Genomic DNA, 21,003 nt, shown 5'->3' with positions numbered 1-21,003 from the left:
GAATGCTTACCTTAAAAGGCTCTCGACAGCCCAGCAATGTTTATTTTGCCAACCTGTTTATATAATCACATCAAACCGGATGGAAGGAAAACATAAATATCAGCTTGATCGAAAATATCTGTGCCCCCATAAGTTTTCAATGTTAAGCGTTTAATCCACATTCTTTCCAACGGTGTGGTTCACTTGAGCTTTGGATATGTATAATTTTTGGGACAATTCTCTAAAATAAGTTGGAAAAATGGATGGACGGCGTGGATATAAAAAATACAACATGATGGGGCCACATATCTTTTCCACCAGCGATTTGGGTAGTGGAGGGGTCACTCATCCGAGACTGAGTAATACCCGCTTACCAAATAAAAAGACGAAAATAACCCGGAGCGACTAAATGACCAAAACGCCCTTTCCCGCTTTTATTCTTTCCAGCGTCCATTTCTCCCTGAGAGAGAGAGAGGGAGAGATGGAAGAAGCGACGGTTGTGCCCTTCAAAAACCTCCACAGCAGAGAATACCCAGGTCACAAGAAGAAGGTACGTAGAAAATCCCCTCCTCTCCCATTCATCTCCGATTCTAGAAGTTTCCACCAGTTTGAAAAACTGGATCCAAACCGTTGGTCTGATGGGCCCCACGTTGGATAGGTAGATGCCATGAAATTCATACAGATTGGAAGATCCTAACAATCTATTCAATGGATTGAAATATACAATTAAGGAGAAAATTAGCAACAGTACACTTGAAATAATCCAACTGTTCGAAGGGTTGATATCTTCCAGTCTCCGAGATTTTCTCACGCTGCTCCTGTTCGCAGTGCGTTTTATCAGATTAACGGTCTGGATCAATGAACAGTGGCCCCACATGTGCAGAATCATTTGCCTCTGAAAAATGCACAATACTATTCACAATCCCTAGAATTTCCAGCTCCCTGTCAGAAACCCTAGAATTTTTTCTTTCGTTCATGTTTTCTGAAGAGTGAATGTTCGATAGACGGCCTGACTGGTGTAATGATGTCTCCTGCTGTGTAATTGTGGCAAGCTGGATCCGGCTTTGAATGTGCGTTGAGATTCCTGCCCCACCATGAATATGCAGTCAGAGCCATTGGTGCATGTATTCACAGGAGTCTGGCTCTTTAAAAAAACCATAGAGTTTCTGTTCTTTTTTCCCCTTTTGGAACCCTATATATTGATGATCTGTCTTCCTTTTCTCCTTTTTTGTTTGATGTAAGGTGCATTCGGTAGCTTGGAATTGTACAGGCACGAAGCTCGCCTCAGGTTCCGTCGACCAGACTGCTCGTGTTTGGCACATCGAGCCCCATGGTCACGTAACAACCACCTCCCTTTCTCTCATCTTCCAAGGCTTTTAGGGTTTTGATGAATTATATGATACTGTGGATGGGTCTGGTGGATAGTATGTGTGTATATCCCCTTCTGTATGCGTGACATGTATGAACATCAATCCAAATGGTTGAAACTATGTGGCCCACTATGGTAGTGGATAACTGAGAACATATGCCAATTACACAATTCATAACCATCTTAATCGTGGCTGTCAAATGAATTGTTAGAAAGAAAAACAGCCCATCTAAATTCACAAGTGAATTCTGTAGATTGGATTGGTGTGATTTTGGGGCTACAAATTAGGTTATTGGTACGTGAAATGTGAATGCCACTTGTGCAGAGGATGCACTCACAAGCATAATTCCTTTTTCCAGTTTTACTGAATCCCAAGACTTTTCATGACTCTGCCAGTACATGGTGGGTCATACCCATGCATGCTTGCAAGCAAGCATTGTACGCATGCAAAAAATATACTCAATCTAGATGGTCCGATCAATGGGTATTTGTTTTTAAACTGTCCTTGTGATGGCCACCGATCAAGTTATTAGGACAGTGGATCCTACTATCCATATGATTTGGATCAAGAACTTGGCTGTGATGTGTGCAGTGGATGCATGCATGAGCATGATCTGCCATACTTTGCTTTTAGTGATGCATATAAACAGTTCTCTCTCTCTCTCTCTCTCTGGAATTTCTTGCAGGGTAAGGTTAAAGATGTTGAGTTGAAAGGGCATACAGATAGTGTTGATCAGCTATATTGGGATCCCAAACACGCTGATCTAATTGCAACAGCATCTGGTGACAAGACCGTACGCCTTTGGGATGCTCGTAGTAAGTCTTTAATATGCCAAAGCACACATTGAATTAGCAAAACTCTTGAATTTGAGCCATTTAGCGGGCTTAAGACAATAATTTCAAACTTAGATGTTTTATCAGTTGTTTTCTGCATTTAATTCAGAAGTGAAGATATAAGCGAAGTGTTATGGCTACCGCAGCTATTTTGTTAGATGTTGGTTCCACTACTGCAATGCAGGAAGGCTTTTGTCGAGTTTTATGAATGGAAACCAATTTATTAATGGCGAAAGTTAAATTGATTGTATTTCTCGTTCCAGCAACTTTTTCGTGCATGCCATGACTGTGGAATTAGTGAACTGATTTCTCTTCATAACTTACTCAAGTTCCAGATTGTGCACTTAGTATCATTCAAATTATGTTAACCCTCTAAATCTTTTATTATTGTTTTCAGTTAAATGCCATTGTGGTATGGATCGAATGGACAATCCAGATTGATGGTTGGAGTTGGACTGTCCCACATATTATTTAAAGGCTTTGGGTGCATTGTTAATGGGCCCGTCAGTTGGAAAATTGCATCATGGTCCGCCAATAGCTGTTTGTATTTAACATTTTGAAATAGACGCATCAGTCCCGCACTTGAATTTGTCACCGTTATGCCTCATGCAACTATATTATACTCTTTAACTTTTTGCAAATTGCCCTTTGTGGGTAGTCTGCTGTAGTTTAGCTAAGGTTTAATGTGGAGTGTGACTGTGTTGTCTTGTATGTGGTGTGTAGTTTACCCAAGGTTCTGAATGACGGTACCGGCCGTTGTATCGGCCCGGCGGAAAAATGATATGATATGGCGTTGCATATTGGAATCGGGGCCGTATCGGCCATATATTTTTTTTAAAGCAAAAAAATATGAAAAATATCAGAAAAATAGGAAAAAATGAGATATTAACGAATCTATAAATTTTTTCTTTTTTTTGTGTGTGTTTTGACCATGTATTTAATGAGGTATCGGACCATTCTTTGATGAGAATGTTGTCTATTGATTTGACTTGTTGAAGGTCAACTAAATGGACCCTAATTGAACACAAATTAAACATGATTTGGTGAACAATAGCCCCATTACATTAGAAATAAAACAAAAGAAGATGAAAATATTAAAAAGAAAGTGAAGATTTACCTTTCTTTCTAACTTTTCCTGTAATGGTCCACTTTGCTTCGATTTGTTGAATTCCATTCAAATCATTTGTTTTGATCCCAAAATAGGTCTAGATCTAGCCTAAAAATGAGTTTTTAAGGTTCTTCCATGGTTTAAATGAAAAGAAGAAGAGGAGACAGGAGTGAATTTTTTATTTTATTTTTTTCAAATTTGGAGTTTTATGGGCATATCGGTCTGTATCGGCCTTGTATCGGCACCGATATGGGTTGTATTGATTGATACGGCCCGATACGGTCCAACCAATTCCGATACGACCCTGTATCGCATATCGCATCAAGTTGATACGGATACGATACACCCGTATTGGCCGATCTGATCCCGATTTTTAGATCCATGAGTTTACCTATATCAAGTGACCTCCTCGCTATTTTGTGGAGCCAACTACTTGAGCATGAGTGTGCCTGCGCCTTGTGCTCAGTGATAGGGGGCAATGAGCAAGACGACCCAGCTCTATAGGGCCTGAGTGATGCGGACATCACACCACTACTCTATACATATCAGCGACGTAGGCGTTTACAGGCTACATTGGTACTTTCACTTTGGCTAGGCGACTAATGGTGATCACCAGTGGTTATCGGCGAGCATTATAAATGCATGGATGGCATGGATCATATTTGGAGATCATCTCACCGTTGATCGTGGTCAACATGATTGTCCATCCATTGGATTGTCTTGTATCCCATCATGGGGCCATCCGATGGTTGGATTATGTTGGACCATCTTGTGAATTAGTTCTTTTATGTTACTTGATGATATGTACATTTTAGTTTATGATTAGACTTTTAAGAGGTTAGATTAGACTTTTTACTTTTTTAGGACATAATGAGTATTTTTGCTTTTGCTACTAAAATGGTAGAATTGTCATTTCAACCAATTTTTACTATAAAATAAAGCAAGAGAGGACATTCACCCCTAAATTGTGAATTTGGAGAAATTTCTAAGAAGGCCTCATAGAGATCCTTTCTTCCTTTTATCTTCCTTCATCATTGTGAAGGCTAGATCTTTGGATAAAAGCCTGGAGGGTATGAAGCCACTCTATCCTTTGTCCCTAAGATCCTTCGTCTTTCACTTCATGCTTGATGTTTGTAGGTAGTGGATTCCTTTGAATCTTCAAATCCAAAAAGGTAAGATTTTATCTTTCATCGTCTTCTCTTGATTTTTTTTTTACCTGATCCTAAGGGCCACTTCATTCCTTTCCCATTATTATCGGACCCAACTCATGCGTGGATTCTAAAATTTCATCTATTGAGCCCAGTTTATTCCTATGCTAATTGGAAGATCTTTATCTTCCTTGGGCCCTATTGTCTAAGCGTTTTATTTGATCAAAGGGTTGATGACTGTGATTTGGCCTCAGATCATACTCGTCATTTCTTCGGCCTCACGATGTTTGCATGTGCATCACATTTAGCTTGGTGATTTTCTTTTATATAACTTTGGTTTTATATTAAGTCTCAATCACATAGCTGTATTTGTATCATTCTACATCAAATCTTCGTATTAGAGCAAGTTTAGCATAGGAGTCCTTTTCACGCATATCACATGTTTGATTGTATGCGATCTAGAATAGGTTGTGTCAAGTTTCATGCATAAACATAAATTCAGCATATGTATCATATCCAATTGAGTCTTACATTATAAAATCTGAAGTTACAGCACTTTATCGGAATTTGCTGCACAAATCTGAATTTTATTGCAATCTGGAATTTTTGTGCGAATGTGAATTTCTGCGCAAATCTGAATTTTATTGCAATTTGAAAATTCTGTGCAAATTTGAATTCCTGCACAAATCTGAATTTTATTGTAATCTGAAATTTTGGTGCAAATCTGAATTCCTGCGCAATTTTGAAATTTATTGCAATCTGAAAATTCTTTGCAAATTTGAATTTCTGCGCAAATCTGAATCTTATTGCAATCTGAAATTTTTGTGCAAATCTGAAATCTGGCCCAAATCTGATTATCTGTGCATATCTGGAATTTCCAGCACAATTAGAAATTTGGGTGCGACTGAAAATTTCTGCATGCGGCTGAGCATTCCTGTGTACAACAGAAAATTATCCAATTTGCTGAATTTTCTGTGTATTGTAGAAGATTCTGCACATTGTTGAACTTTCTACGTACAGCTGAATTTCTATAGCTTGCAGAATTTTCCTCTGATTAGTTGTTGATTTGTGCCGTTTATACCGATCATGCGATTGCGATTTTCAGATTCGTTTCCTCAATTGTTGTCTAGAAGTCGCAGGTGCATTCTAGTTCCCTAATCTTATATGCCCACTAGATCCGGCCGCAACATTGGACTAAACGCGACCATGAGTCTAGAGCAATTGAATGAAACCCTTAATGTGGTTATGGGGCGCTTTGACAAGATCGAAGCCCACAACAAGTCCACAATCAAGCAGATTATTGCGTTGGCGGGTTGATTCGCCATGGTAGAAGTGCCCTATCAGTCAGGCAAACCCCAACACCAGGGACAATGCTCATTCACAGTCAGGTGATCAAGTCGATGCACGCATTGGTCATAATGTGGTTTAGCAAGGTAACGGCAGCGCATGTGTGAGGAATGTGGTTCGTCAAGTTTCACTCCCACCCTTGGATCAACATGACCATCATGAACCAGATGAGCGGATCATGAAGAGCGTGAAAATTGAGGCCCCTAGCTTCGATGGTCGCCTTGACCCAAAAGGCTTCATCGACTGGATGGCGGGCATGGACCACTATTTTGAGTGGTATGATATGTCCGACGACCGGTGGGTAAGGTTTGCAAAGATGAAGCTAGAGGGGCAAGCCAAAATATTCTGGACAATCACGAAGAGGCGGATGGAAAGGGCAGGACAAGCTCCCATGATTCGTTGGGGAGAGATGAAGGAGAAGTACGTGCCCTATACATACCGTCAGAGGTTGATGGACCAATGGGTTTCCCTACATCAAGGGACCATGTCTGTGGCTGATTACATTGTTAAATTTGAGGAGTTTATGATGAGGAGAACCCGTTGAGCATACTGTCTCGTTTTTGAATGGGCCTCTGATCGGAAATAAGACAAGGTTTCCATCTCTGCTAGATTACTACCCTAGAAGAAGCATATCAGGCGGCCTAGGAGACTGAGTTGTATTCCCGACCACAATATGGAGGGAGGTTTGATTCCCGTAGTTCTTCTGCCAGTACTAATACCCAGGCCAACAAGCCTAATTTCGGGAACCAAACCAAAACTGAAGGGTCTCAACCTAACCCTAGAGATGTGAAAGGAAATGGGTACTGGTCATTAGTGCATTTTTCACTGCACTAAAAAGTCACATGGATTCTAACATGGTTGGGTGATGATGAAATGCACCAATCTTGAGGGGCACAACTGTCTTGATCTCCATGAAATTCTCCCCGATTTTAGTAGGGAGTTTCTTTGAGCCAAAGGGGTTTGGAGTCAGTTTTTGACCACAAGTAAATTTTTTTTTGAGCAATTTTATTCAGTTAGGGGTTGTTGTTACCATTCAAAATCCGTTTCTAATTTATTCAGTTTAAATTCTTTAAAAAAGTAGTTGCTTGAGGTCAAAGTTAGTTCCTGATTTTGATGGGAGTTCTTGTTAGTTTCTAATTTTGCCATTGCTGGTTCCAGTGTATATGTGTCATTTTGATCCAACCCTGGCATTCACCACTCTCATTGCCTGTAGGCTGTAATATAATGTGTTCAACTGAGGTCACAATCATAGACACCTAAGTCAGGCATGGGCACAAAACAATTTTTGCCAAAAAAATAAAATAAAAATGAATGTGACTTGTTGCCACCCAAGACCCCCGCACTTCAATCTTTCTAAGCCTTGCTCAATTCACATGGGCCTGGTAATGTTCACCGTTTTATATTGGGCAATAACATTTGGCATCCAGCATTTTTGAAACCCTGTCCACATCTGTAATTCAAATGCAATTAAGTGAATTCGCAATGAGCATTTGCACTTGCAAATTGCGTACGAAACCCAGCAAAGAATCCTAGAAAAAGGAACCTCTACTCCATGTGCAAAAGTAGTCCAGTTGATTACAAGTTACCGTTACGGCTTATTAGTGCTATGTAACCTGTCTGGCCCATCATACTCTTGAGGATCTAAGATGTCAGGGATTCCAAGAGGATAGGTTTCCACATTTGTTTAATGTTGTCTGAACATGGATGCAATTGCAAGTACTTGGGAGTTTAAATCCTTGCAGGGCTGCATATTTTGCATATCTTGTGAGATATTAACGGAAAAATAAAAATTGAAGTGCCCCAGGCTTTTTCAATAAATCTTTATTATTGATAAAAGGGAAAATAAAAGTTGAAGTGCTTAAGCATTTTAGCCCTTTACATTTGCTTGCCTTTTAGTTTATGATTTATCTCAATTCCTACATTACCATTCTGTTTATGTTATTTGTGTTCTCAGTTTCAATCTTATGATTGTCCCATTTTTAACTTCTCTCAGTGTTACTGTAGATTCAAATCTTAAATAAATAAATAAAAATCTTACTGCAGATTTTGATGATAATTTATCCCTGATTTCTGCAGGTGGAAAATGTTCACAACAGGTAGAACTCAGTGGTGAAAACATCAATATCACATACAAGCCTGATGGGACACACATAGCTGTTGGAAACAGGGTATGTGTTATAATTCTGTAGGAACCTGTACATATTTCTTTCTTTTTTCATCATTTTTCAATGAAGTTTATATATATATATATTGAAAATGGAACCATACAAAGGAATCTGTGTCAATACCCAAAAGAAATTATGTCATCATCGCAATTTGGGCTCGGGTTTTACAAACAGCTGCACACCTGGCATCAACCTTCCTCTTTAATAGCTGTTATGCTCTCTCTCTCTCTCTCTCTCTCTCTCTCTCTCTCTCTCTCTCTCTCTCTCTCTCTCTCTCATAAAAAAAAGCATGTATCCGCCCCGTAATGGAGCATTACAGGGCCGTTACAGCCTTAGCGGGAGGAGGGGGGTGGGTGTTCCGTCAGTTACCTTTATGTAATGGTCTTTACGGCTCTGTAATGGCTGTTATGGCACACCATGACTGATTGACAACTTGAATTATTTGATGTGAAATCTTTTTAAAAAAACTATGTTAATAATTCTTGAAGTTAGTAAACAACTCGTTGATAAGTAGAAATTTTGAGGGGAGAATTACAAAACATAAAATAATTTATGGTGTTAAAGCAGGTTCGTTTGCAACGTCTCATGAGGATTTGATTTAAGATAATCATACTTGTGATATACAAATCAAATTTAGTATGCTTAGGGGAGAAATAATATGGTATCTGGTGGTTAACTTATCCCCTTTTTGAGTAGTCCTCTTATGATATGAGTAATACTAATACTAATGCAAGATGGAAGCTTCTAGGCTAACAGTGATGTAGAATTGCCAAAATTTCTGCAAAATACCCATGTTTTTGACAAATATGTGCAATAATGATGGTGAAGGCTGAAACATCATGCAGGGCAATGGTATCAAGATCAAGTAAATAGCTATACTGGACTGTAATAAACAATACCTTACCCCACTTTATTTTAGATCCATTCTCAAACATTTCCAAAATCCCAAATCGTAATTTTTTTTCTCAGTGAAAAGGAAAGGAGAATCTTGCAAATTTAAAATGATAAACAACAACATTACGAGTAATAATAATATGAGCCAGTGGCAATTTTCAAGAAGTTTCTTCATTCTTGTTATGTCTAAAGTTTGTAAGAATTCATGGGACACTTGTTTGGATGAAAAAATAAAGAAAGATAACTGATGTGTACATAGGTTTGGGACATCCAGTTCAGATCTGTTGTCATTTTGATGGTACTGGTGGGTACTACCACAGTCCAAATTAGATGTGGCAAGAGTTAATTCTATTTCTGGAAACCATGTTGATTTTGAAAAAGAACATCCGATGGAAAAAAAATAAAAAATAAACAGATGCTTGGACAGCACTAATCTATGCATCTGGAAAAAATAGTGTTACCACCACGAATTTTTGGGCTCCGTTTGGGTTAAGTGGTTAGGATCATGGTAATTTATAATTTATTTTTATGAACTGTTCTACTAGATCAAGGCCCATCATTGTGTGATGGTATTTTTTTCTCCCTCAATTTGATCAGTTAGGATCATCTAGTCGCCTGATTTGATGGTCATGGCATGTTCATGGTGGCATTCACCAAATTAGCAGTCAAGATCTTGCACACATCTGCCACATATTACTGTGAGAACTCGTGTTTAGTAAGGCGGGAGAATAAGCATTTTTTGTTATTTGAAGAGCTTGCAAATCTGCGATGTGCACGAAACATCTACCGCAGCCAATTGGAATCTTTTCATAGTTCGTAAATTGTGTCTGTGTTTATATGTTATCTGAAATCGAACACCCATCCCATAGCCACCACACCATTTCTTTACCTTCAGGTTTAGCTTCTACAAAGTTTCTTGTTAAAATTGTTATTTTATCTACATTCTATGAGAATTCAAGTTACGAAGAATTTATGATGAGTTAATAATAGATTTATTTTATTGTAGGATGATGAACTAACGATCTTGGATGTTCGGAAATTCAAACCAATCCACAAGCGCAAATTTAATTATGAGGTAATCATTGGCTGGAAATTCTATGAGCATCTGACCTCTCTCTCTCTCTCTCTCATTGTTTAGCCATCTCTATCTTCTGGCATTACTTGTCTACATGTGTTTCTAACTTTTACTTGCTATATCATGGGGAAGGATTTAATCCAATGTTTTTTTCCCAGCACCACTATTTTTTTTTTTTCCTTGCAAACCAGGAAATTACTAGAGATCTTATGATATATTTTCACCTGCAAAATGAAAAGTAGTACAGACAATTACTGAAATCAGGATGTTTTCGGATTCTTTTTCTGTCAAGGGGCCTCTTTCTTTTGAAAGTCTTCTTGAAATGCTAGATCAAGGCCTATATTCTTCATAGGAGGTTAGCTAATTCCACACCTGTGCAGATTGCAGTCCCCTATGGACTGCCATATATTTAGATGTGGCACAGGTGTATGAGATCCAAGCCACCCATGACCCATCAGATGGGTCCCACCATGTTTCTTCCCTGATCCAGTAATCAGGCTGTTTCACTTGATAATTAGGGTATAATGTACAAAGCAGATTGAAATCTTGAAAGGAACTTGGCAGAGACTTTTCTTAACCATCTTGTTTTCCCCCGTGGGCTGCAACCCATTGGACAAGTGGAGTGGCATGATTTTTAGGCTAGGGCATCTACATGGCGGGCCCACCAAATGGGCATGTCTGGTGTGCCAAACATGTGCCAGCTGGCACACGTGACACTGTGCACAGGGGTAGGATTTACACATGTTGAAATAGAAAACCTCTCTTCAAAGAACTCTGATCCTAACTCAAGAGCCTATCATAATTGCACTGTTACATGGGTGCATAATCACTAGTTTGACTTTGAAATATTATTAAAAAGCACCAGAATGCTGTGCTAGCCCACCGTCTTTAAATGTTTGTCTTGAGCTGGTGATTGATATTGAAAAGTTGCAAGGCACACCTTCATTTTGTAGAATTCTTCTTTCTACCATTGCCTTTCAAGGATAAGTCCCGTCTTTTGAACTCACTGATATTCATTATTTCCAAGTTAGTTGCTGCTTTGACACAAAATGCTTTGTGGTCAGGTAAACGAGATTGCTTGGAACACAACAGGAGACATTTTCTTTCTTACTACAGGAAATGGTAAGAAGAACTTCCAAGATGCCTGCTTCTTTTACAAATTTGCTAAGAACCATAAGTGTATGTCCAACGTGCAAGTACCATTTGGTAATAGCATCAACCCTACAGATCTTTGATTGGTGCATTATGTTGATTGATCTAGACCATTCAATCAATTGACTATCACTCAGATGCACCATAGCCCATCCCAGTCGTCATTAATTGATCAATCAACTATGTGATCCTTTACCTGTTTCTGGATGGTCAAGAAAACTATACAGGTATGATCCAGAAAAAAAAGTCTATAGATCAAATGGTTAGAAAGTGATAATTGCTGTAATTTCTTTCTATCCATTCATCTTTGAGTTGGGGTATCAGTTGGTCGGAAGTCTTCCAATTTCTTGATACATTTACCTATTTTATTTTGTAGGGTTGATACCATTTACTAAATGATACACAACAAACACTGATCTGGCCTCTAAATGCATTATTAATGCAGTCTATATCTCTTATATGCTGTCAATTTTCAAGAAATTTATTTTCAATTATCCAATCAATTAAAGTTCACTCGAATACATTCACATGGATAAAGTATGAGTCCTTGAGTGATTATTTTTATTGTTCACATAGGTACTGTCGAGGTGCTGGATTATCCATCTCTTCGAGTGCTTCACACCCTTATGGCCCACACAGCAGGTTGCTACTGTATCGCGATTGATCCAATTGGAAGGTGATTTTAGTGCCATTTCCTACACTGTTGCCACCTTCTTCTGCTTCTCCATCCTTAAATAATTTTCCTTGCATGGACGAACCTATTACTCTCTCTTTGGACATGGAATACCAACAGGGGTTTTCCAAATGGAATTGAGAAGCAATTGTATTTCCTAGGGTTTTGGGAGGCAGGATATTTGTCCTGAGAACCTGCAGAAAACCTCTGCTAAGCTACTTGAGAGCGTAGGGTTCTCAGTCCTACTCTTGCCACTCATGGGGCATATGTCCGAGATCTGGGCCCTTTCATTGGTTGGGCCTGACTGTGTTATGTCTGGTCACTTGAGAATCAGGCTGGTTCAGTCATCTAGGTGGGCTGGATCTGTGCATTGAATGCATACCGTTGGTCGTTCTCTCTAACAATTCATTTTGTACATGTGTGGCCACACTAATTACTTGACCAGCCTGACATTTTGGGCCTGGCATATACATGGTGGGGTCCTCCTGGTGGACCGCTTTGTCTTTCACATGTGCTGCTTGGTGAGTAGGATTCTGTTACCATGTGTTTTGGTACTAACATCAGTCATCATTGCCTTAGCTGGCAGCCTGAACACCACAGAAAGATGTACAGACCTGGTCTTCTTTGTTTTTTTTTTTTCCAGAACCACAGGTGTCTACTTGAATTGTCACCTTTATGAGACTTGGGAGGTACTGCACTTGATGTTCAACTAAACTGGTATAAGTAACCTGTCAAAAAGATGTGGTTTAGAACAGATCGTTCCCACTCTCATAACTTTGCTTTTTTACTTATGCCTAAAAATGCCAGGCCCTTGAGCATCACCTGTGAGCTTTGACTAAAATAACCTGAAAAGCCAGGGCAGATGATAGTGCATCTGGAGAAAAAGCATGATGTTGCTTTTTTACTTTTCTTTTCTTTTCTTTCTTTTTTTCTGTCCTGCATGGGCTGCTCTGCCATGTGTTTTGGATTCCACACCCATGGCATTACTGCTCTTCAAAGTGTAACTGCGCGCTTCATATGTGGTATTTTGAAGACCAAGGAACTTGTTTTGGATGTTATTTTGCTCTTGCTGATTTTGGCAGTTGTCAATAAGCCAAAAACAATGTGAGATTCTAAAGTCAACCATCTTTGTAATAAAGTTTATGGTGGGCCCATGGGTGTTTCTGGAGCTATTGTTTTGAGAAATGGCTTTTCCGTTGTAAGACCGTGCTTCTGTATGTAGAGTTCTACTTAGCCCACAAGCAGCCCTCTGCACATGCAGCCACATGTTTATTGGGCATATGATCTTTGGATCAGGTGGGCTCCAAGGTGTAGATGACCTGGCCCGAAAAATCAGGCCACTACGCTCATAAGGCAAGATGCATTTGTAGGGCCTGTTTGTTTCACCAATTACCACAATGATGTAAAGGAAATGTGTAATGATTACAAATTACTTTACCCATCTCCCGACAACATTTGCATTTGACCACTGATTCCCCTGTTTGGTTTATCGGCAGGAAAGTTGTAATGATAGCATTTTTACATCAATGTCAAATCATCACCAACATACACTGATGTCATTGTTTGGATTTAAGATTTTCATGTTAATGCCATGAAAAAGTGCAATGATTACAAATTCTTTTACCCATCTCCCGAATACATCTGCATTTGACTGATGATTCCTATGTTTGATTTGGTGGTGGTGAAATTGTAACGATGACATATTTCCTTTACCATACTGGAGTAACCAGCAAAACTAACAGGCCCTAATGCGAACCCTTGGCAATACCATCTGTTGCCACCTGATAAGTTGCCAGCTTACCAAAGTTCTATATGTATAATCTACTTGTCAGCATATGGGTAATTATTTATTTTCAGATGTACATTACAGAAAACACCTGTTATTTAACCTCTTCCTATTTATTAAATATTCAGAAGTACATTACATCATAAAATGCCTGTTATTTAACCTCTTCCTGCTGATGCAGATACTTCGCTGTTGGAAGTGCTGATGCACTGGTCAGCCTTTGGGATCTCTCAGAGATGCTCTGTGTCCGCACGTTTACAAAACTCGAGTGAGTTACACAAGTTTTCCTATCTTTTCCAAGTAAGCTTTTGATTATTGTAGATTTACTCCTGAGTATTGATTGTTTCAATACTGTTTTGATCTCATCACCTGCTTTCATACTGTAATAAAATTGGGATTTTTAAGGCAAAATTCCTCAGAAATTCTGATTTCAGGAGGTAATGCCTCTGTGAATTGAATTTCCCATCAGGTGCTTTTTGAGGGGCAGAATTACTGAAATGCCCTCGATTAGTTTTTTTTTTTTGTACCTTTAAATAACAATAAAGTCAAGAATTGTAGGGCGTATGTGGTCTATGTATGACATCCAGCCTATCTAACATATGCACCTGAACATGATGATTACCCAAACCAAAAAATTGGGCTTATCACATCATTGGATGGGTTACAAGTGAATATGGATGTTTTTGGATGGTGTAGATTATTTTTTACTTCGTGGCCTGCTCAATGATTGAATCCACCATATATTCTATTCTTTTGATCATCAGGGTGGGGTGCATCTGTTGGATGCCATGGATGTCATACACATGCCAATTGGGCCCAACAATTCTTGACTCCAACACCTACTAAAGAAAAAAAAAATGAGGCATTTTGGTAATTTCACACCTCCAAAAGCATTGTCAGTAATTTCTAATTGTGAAGTATTATTGGGTAAAATCCTAATTAGCGAGGGATTTTGCAAAAATAAAAATAAAAATCCAATAAAATTTTTCACCTATTTGGTAAGATCAGTCTTTTGTTGTTTCTACTTAGATGGCCTGTCAGAACTGTGAGTTTCAATCACACGGGAGAATACATTGCTGCAGCCAGTGAAGATTTATTTATAGATATTGTATGTCTCTCCTTCACATTTTCTTTTATCATCTTTCATTTTGAAAATTCTTTTGAATCTATCATTAGAAAACTGGTACCTTATTAAAGTTGCGGTGCTGTATTAACAGTCGAATGTTCAGACGGGACGGACTGTTCATCAAATTCCTTGCCGGGCTGCGATGAACAGTGTTGAATGGAATCCAAAATATAACCTACTGGCGTATGCAGGAGATGACAAGAATAAATACCAAGCTGATGAAGGTATTTTTCTTTTCTCTTACCCTTTCCACCATGAAAAAGAAAATTCATTAAGAGTGGAGTTTGATTGTGAACACTAACCAAGAATTCCAAAGTTCTATATGACCTCGAATTCGCCTGTGTTGCTAACCCAGGGTCCATTCTTTCAAGCATCATATAGTACATCATAAGCTTCTGATCTTTGTGCCCCATCTTGGGATGGGACTTCTCTAATATCTCTTCTATCTGATGACATTGAGAACTGGTGGTCCACATTTAATGGGTGCCCAATCAGATGTTCAGGATCATCTGACAAGCAGTATTTTTAGGATACCTCCAGTCAATGATGGGGCCCACTATATGAATGATTTGAACACCAGAAATCTGAGACCTGCATGTACAGTTCACTACTAGGCTGAGAAATTGCTCAATTGAACATTGTATATCGCTTGTGTTATTCTATTGCACTTGTCCATTGTCCTTATTTCCTAAACAATATTTTGCTGCCTATTGAATTATCATCGCAGGCGTGTTTCGAATTTTTGGCTTTGAGAGTGCCTAACATCAAATGAAGGGAGCGCTTCCTATAATCAAAAGTAGAGTGCCTTGTTCTTGGCAGTCATTTTTTTTTTCTTTGGAAAGATTCAGTCATTTGAATTGTCGAACAGTTGATTTTTGTGATGCTTAGCTGAAGAAGACTTGAAGCCATTACCTTTACAAAAATCGATGCACTTAAATGTTCCCATTTTTAGAGCTAACTTCTAGCAATGATAGTTCAACAGTTCCTTAATTATCCTATGGTGATAGCACACAATTCTCTATGTAGCTCTTTCCATTATTGGCTTACTTGATCTGGTAAAATTCAACATACATGTACAAAAAATGCTAAAATCACATGTGATCCCATGGAAACATGCTGCACACATAGGACAATTGGACTGCTTGTCTGGGTGGCCACATCATGCACGAGCCATTGTCCAAAATCATGCCAGTCGGATTATCCTAACCACCTTTGGAGGAATCATCAAAGGCAAAACAGAGAAGTGGTTGCACCCAATGAATAGAGGTCTCCTGATCAGTGTAATTTCTTGGTTGTGGCCCATCCATGATGGAGCTTGCTGGATGAGTGGTCACTTGCCCACACGGAGTGTGATATTTGGGTGCGATATTCTGTGTGCAATACCATCATTCCTTTACATTCTGCATTGTCTCAATTACACTTCTCTATTTGATCACATTAACCATTATTTCGATTTTCAGCGATAATTTCTTTCTCAGACAACAAACACATGAGAAAATGCTGAATCTGAATTCTGTGACCATGCTACTGTGTATAGAAATTTGGGGATCGGGTAGACAATAAAATTCATCATATTCCTATAAATAAATGATCCTTTCACACCACACATGCATAATGCTGTCATATACATAGCAGTCCTTTCCTCTTAAACAACCAAAAGTCACCACACAAAACATAAGAAATCTGACTACCCTTCAATGATTCTTTACCATTTTTGCAAATTCCTATAAATGAAAATCGAAAAATACATATGGAGCAATATTACAGAAATACCATGGTAATACCCATCAAAGAAAGAAATTAATAAAATAAAAAAATACCATGGCGTTTTGCAAGGACATCCAGTTGAACTGAACTTCGGTTCCTTCCATTCTCCATTCATTGTTCTTGTTGTTGTTCTGTTTGCATTTCATCAGAAATGATTGGAACAGAAATCACAAGTCCGTGAAGACAAGTTGTATTTCTTGACTTATCCTCATAGTCTATATCCATGTAAGTGCTTAGCCCATCTTCTGGCCATGTAAGGATCATGGTAATCCCACCTTTCCACATTGCTACTCCTTCCACCAATGCTCAAATCTCTCCCTCCAACTTCACCATCATCGTCACCACTATCCTCCTTGTCTCCAATCCCTACTATCATTTCCCCCGTCTTTAGACATTCTTCAATCCCACCTTCAATGTAGCTATATCCAACACATACAAATCCGCAATCGCCCAAGTCTAGAGCAATCCTCCTCTCTTCTCCAGTCCTCAACTCGCCCAATCTCACCACCCCTTCCTCCCCGATCCTCAACTGAGCCTCCCTGACCACACCTCCAAGCAACCGCACCAAGAACTCTTCGAATTCGTGCATCACAAATCCGTTCGATGTGCCAAACCCGAACCCAACATGGAAGCAATGGATCGGGATGGGGACTTGCATCTCGCGGCCGAGGTAAGAAGCTCTCGTCGGGCTATCTGATAGGTGCAAGATGCAAGATTGGGGATTGTGGTGATTGCGGTCTTCCAGTATCTTCACCCCTTTCTTGAGTCCTTCGCTGGGGTCCGCCTCTCCTAGGTAGAAGAGGCGGTCAATGACTTGTAGGGCGCTCCGTTTCCCGTGGGAGGACATGCGCCTTAGAGGGAAGACACGTGTCGCAGTTGATGAATAGGTGACGATAGCCAGACGGTCAACGGAGCGGAGTGAGAAAACCACCAATGCCATGGATTGCTTGAGAAGCCTTAGATGGGGGCCATTGGTGCTGGCTACCAAGACCATATCAGTTGCTTGCTGGTGTGCTAGCTTGATGGAGAGATAGGCTCTATTGGAGCAAAGACATGGATTCTGTCCATTTGGTGAAGTATTCCGTTGGGATACAGATGAAGAACTGGTGAATTGTCGCAATGGTGACCGCCCACGTGGAGAGAGGCCATTGAGATGATGTGATATGGGCCCATTAACTTGCAAAGCTGGATGGCTGCAAGGAGGAAAACTCGGCTGGGTTAGTGAGACAGGGATTAGGGTGAGGCGGAGACGGGGGTGGCCGGGTGGTGTCAGGTCTGGCTCGACAGGATCGTCATCATCATAACGCGCGGAGCGGAGAGTCGAGCGCCTGTGGACTCGGAAAGTGGCAATGGAGTCGTCAAGGATGCGTAGGATGGGGTCTGTCTGGGGGCAGGGGAGTGAGCAAGGGGGTGTGAGATTGCGGGGAAGCTGGGTCCAATAGGCTCGGCAAATTGGGCACGTGACGCTGCCATGGCGGACATTGGAGGAGATACAAACAAAGTGGAAGGCATGCGAGCATTGAGCTGTGAATATGGCCTGGCCGGAGCTGGTCCCACCGGCGCCGTTGTAGATCAATGGCTCCAGGCATATTGCGCACAGGTTCTGCAAGTGAGAAGAAGCGTTCATGGTTTGAATTAAGCCAGTTAACCCGTTACATTTGAAATTACTGATGACCACAAAAAGTACTGGGAAGAATGGGAAGTTCCAATTGGCTAAAGTGGTGGGGCCCACCCACCTCTTTCCACTTGAGGTTCAAAATGCTTGAGCGGGTCCATCTCCACTTTCAACCAATGAGAAGTAGCAGCAGTACAAGTTGGTGGTCTGGTACAATTGCAGAGTACCTTCCTTTACCCCTCTTTTTGAAGTCCAAAAGAAAAAGAAAACTACTCTTTTTGAGACTTGACATGCAACCCCCAAAACCACAAACTATTTTGAATTTTATTATTGGCAAATGCAGAGAACCACGAGAAAAGGTGGTTCAACGTGTTAAAAATATGGGTGTAAATGTATGCATTTGCCAAGAAATTGCAGACCGAATCCCGTGTTCTGAGATCATGGAATTCAAAGGAAAAGACTCTTGTATTGTCCGTTCCCACCTTAATACGCTCCTTCAATAGTGAAAAAGAGGGCTGGAATTGTGTCCTTTCACCGAAATTCTCACTAGTGGTTCACATGGACGAGATCCAAACCGTTTATTCCTTAATTGAAGATTTCACACAACGGTTGATCCTGGCTGTACAGGGGTTTTTCACCCGTTGAAGGTGGACCCTTGCTTATCATTATCTTTTATTTGTCGGCCACCACTGGAGAATTTTGAGCTATGGATGATGGATGGCACGTGTCTCATCCTTCTTGCCACGTGTATGATTTTGGTTCCCATATCTATTTTAAACTTGTCCTAAGATGCTTAGCTTACCTTGGCTAATCCGCTGGATTCTGCTTCCTCTGCCGTTTCTGCAACATTCCCTTCTCTGCCAGAAATCCCAGAATTTGACATCTGAAACAAATTCAAGACATTTGAGATAGTTTAAATTACATGGGATAAAAATTTAGGGAAAAAACAAAAATGAAGGCCTAGACGAGAAACCTGAATTTTCCATCTTGTTATGTTTGGATAGAAAAATGAAAGAATAATTGGGAAAATCGAGAAAATAATGAGAAAGTAAATGCAGGGAAGAAAAGGGGCATTTACTATGATAATTCAGGAAAAACCCAGAAAAGAAAATATAGTTTCCATGAGGTGATTGATTTGCATACCCACATTTTCCATTTGGAGTAGTGATGGTGAATTTTTGTACTATTTCAATACCCAAAATGGAAGATTGGGGCCTGAAATACCTGTTCCAGTGCCATGGAAAACAAATCCGCAATGTGTAATAAATAGCTGAGAAGAAGAGACAAGTTTTGAAGCTCTGAAAACTTTGAAAAAGTAGAGAATTCTGCCCAAACTCTACAGAACCTTAGACAATAAGTATAAAAACAGAGACCCCAAATCTCCAACAGAATATATATATATATATATATATATATATATATATATATATATATATATATATATATAAACAGAGACGCAAGACAAAAGAAGAAAAAACACAGAAAGATACTACAGTGAAAAGAAAATTTCAGAGATTGGAGCACAAATGAACAGTTTCAGTACCCATGAAAACAGCCCAAAATCTTACCAACTCGTAATGAGAGATGATAATGCTGAATAAAAAGACAAGATTTTTGAGCTCTGAAAATGTAGAAGGAAATTGGAAAGTGAAACTACAACACATAGAAGGAAAAAACAATAAATAAAAAAAATAAAAAATAAAAAAAGATAATGAAAAAGGAACAACTGTAGAGAGGAAAAGGGGGCATTAGCTTTGAAAATTCAGATTAACCACAGTAAAGAAAAACAGTTTCCAAGATCTGAAAATGTGGAAATTCCACCAAAAAAAAAAAAAAACCCAAAGAGAATGGAATTGGGAAGAAAGAAAAGAACTTTCTTTTTCAGTGATTAGAATATAGAAGAACAGTTTCATTCAGCAAAATGTATGTGGAAAATGTCAAAAAGGAGAGAATTCTGAGACCCCAAATCCCTAACAGTAGTAAATGTCAAGAAAATTATAAAAAATAAAAATAAAAATAGAAGAGCAAAAACAAAAAACACACATTCTCGAAGTGGGATAATCTTCTTGTGTGATAATGGAATTTGGAGAAAAAATAAATAAATATTTTTTGAGATATTAGAATATAGAAAACAAGTTTCATTCTGCAAAATGTATGTGGAAAATGTCAAAAAAAGGAGAGAATTCTACCCAAATCTCCGGAAAAAGCCAGTTATCAGTTAAAAAATAGAGACCCCAAATCTCTAACAGTAGTAAATATCAAGAAAAAAGATTTTTAAAAAAGCATACATCCTCGACGGTGGGATCGTCTTCCTTGTGTGATGAAGATGATAGTCTCATTGAGGAGGTGAAAGAAGCGCAGGGGAGTCCTATCTTCATTGCTGCCTTTCTGAATTTCGAAACTCTATTTCCTCCCACCATTGCTAAAAAAATCAGAACAGGAAAAACCCAAAATCAAAATCTCTCTTCCTCTGTATTCTTCTTCTATCTCTTCTTGTTCTTTCTTCTCTATTCTTCCCTCTTTTGTATTCTTGAATTTCAAAAGGAAGAGACAAAGAGTCTGCAAAACCTGCAAGGATGTTTACAGTGTTCTTCTCTCATCAGCTTTCTCTGCTTTTTTTTTTTTTTTTCGATTCTCTCTCTTCCCTTTTACTGCACACCCACATACGCCATATATATATATATATAGCTTATAAAATTCAGTGAAACTTCTTTTACTGTTCAGCAATTACTAATGCATCAGTACGTTAGTTATGTCCTGATGCACCTATTCCCCACGCCTCTCGTTACTTGATCTGAACCGTTGATCTGATATGTTAGAACATGTGGGGCTTTGGCCTGTTCTTCCGGCGATTGTTGTTCTGTTTTTCTATTAGCCATTTCGGGTCTGATAATGGAATTCTTGTGGGGCCCACTTGTACAATCTTGCACAGCACGACGCTGTTCATGAACTGAGCCCTGTAATT

The 21,003-nt window shown here is 39.3% G+C and overlaps 2 protein-coding genes across 2 annotated transcripts; one reads left to right on the top strand and one right to left on the bottom strand.

Annotated features, from left to right (window-relative positions):
• Positions 1 to 371: 371 nt before the first annotated feature.
• Positions 372 to 15,646, top strand: LOC131257808 (THO complex subunit 3). The gene is made up of 11 exons (XM_058258719.1): positions 372 to 529; positions 1,222 to 1,317; positions 2,035 to 2,164; positions 7,862 to 7,953; positions 9,851 to 9,919; positions 10,984 to 11,041; positions 11,648 to 11,747; positions 13,712 to 13,798; positions 14,560 to 14,638; positions 14,748 to 14,880; positions 15,384 to 15,646. The coding sequence occupies exons 1-11, from the start codon at positions 389 to 391 to the stop codon at positions 15,416 to 15,418; spliced, it is 1,020 nt and encodes a 339-aa protein (XP_058114702.1). The 5' UTR covers positions 372 to 388; the 3' UTR covers positions 15,419 to 15,646.
• A 685-nt stretch (positions 15,647 to 16,331) lies between these two features.
• On the bottom strand, positions 16,332 to 20,709 carry LOC131257807 (E3 ubiquitin-protein ligase WAV3-like). Its single transcript, XM_058258718.1, has 3 exons — positions 20,327 to 20,709; positions 18,841 to 18,921; positions 16,332 to 18,026 (listed from the first exon to the last, which is right to left on the bottom strand). The coding sequence occupies exons 1-3, from the start codon at positions 20,456 to 20,458 to the stop codon at positions 16,632 to 16,634; spliced, it is 1,608 nt and encodes a 535-aa protein (XP_058114701.1). The 5' UTR covers positions 20,459 to 20,709; the 3' UTR covers positions 16,332 to 16,631.
• Between the last annotated feature and the right edge of the window lie 294 nt (positions 20,710 to 21,003).

Source organism: Magnolia sinica, chromosome 10, assembly GCF_029962835.1.
Source record: "Magnolia sinica isolate HGM2019 chromosome 10, MsV1, whole genome shotgun sequence".
Classification (NCBI taxonomy): domain Eukaryota; kingdom Viridiplantae; phylum Streptophyta; class Magnoliopsida; order Magnoliales; family Magnoliaceae; genus Magnolia; species Magnolia sinica.
Note: the sequence above shows the minus strand (reverse complement) of the source record. Positions and strands in the feature narration are given on the sequence as shown.

Excerpts from the sequence above, each read along its gene's own strand:
- LOC131257808 (XM_058258719.1), top strand. The coding sequence starts at position 389 with ATGACCAAAACGCCCTTTCCCGCTTTTATTCTTTCCAGCGTCCATTTC. Across the intron at positions 2,165-7,861 it reads ACGCCTTTGGGATGCTCGTA|GTGGAAAATGTTCACAACAG; the intron begins GTAAGTCTTTAA and ends TGATTTCTGCAG. Across the intron at positions 11,748-13,711 it reads GCGATTGATCCAATTGGAAG|ATACTTCGCTGTTGGAAGTG; the intron begins GTGATTTTAGTG and ends CTGCTGATGCAG.
- LOC131257807 (XM_058258718.1), bottom strand. The coding sequence starts at position 20,458 with ATGGTGGGAGGAAATAGAGTTTCGAAATTCAGAAAGGCAGCAATGAAG. Across the intron at positions 18,922-20,326 it reads ACGATCCCACCGTCGAGGAT|ATGTCAAATTCTGGGATTTC; the intron begins GTATGCTTTTTT and ends AATTTGTTTCAG. Across the intron at positions 18,027-18,840 it reads AATCCAGCGGATTAGCCAAG|AACCTGTGCGCAATATGCCT; the intron begins GTAAGCTAAGCA and ends TCTCACTTGCAG.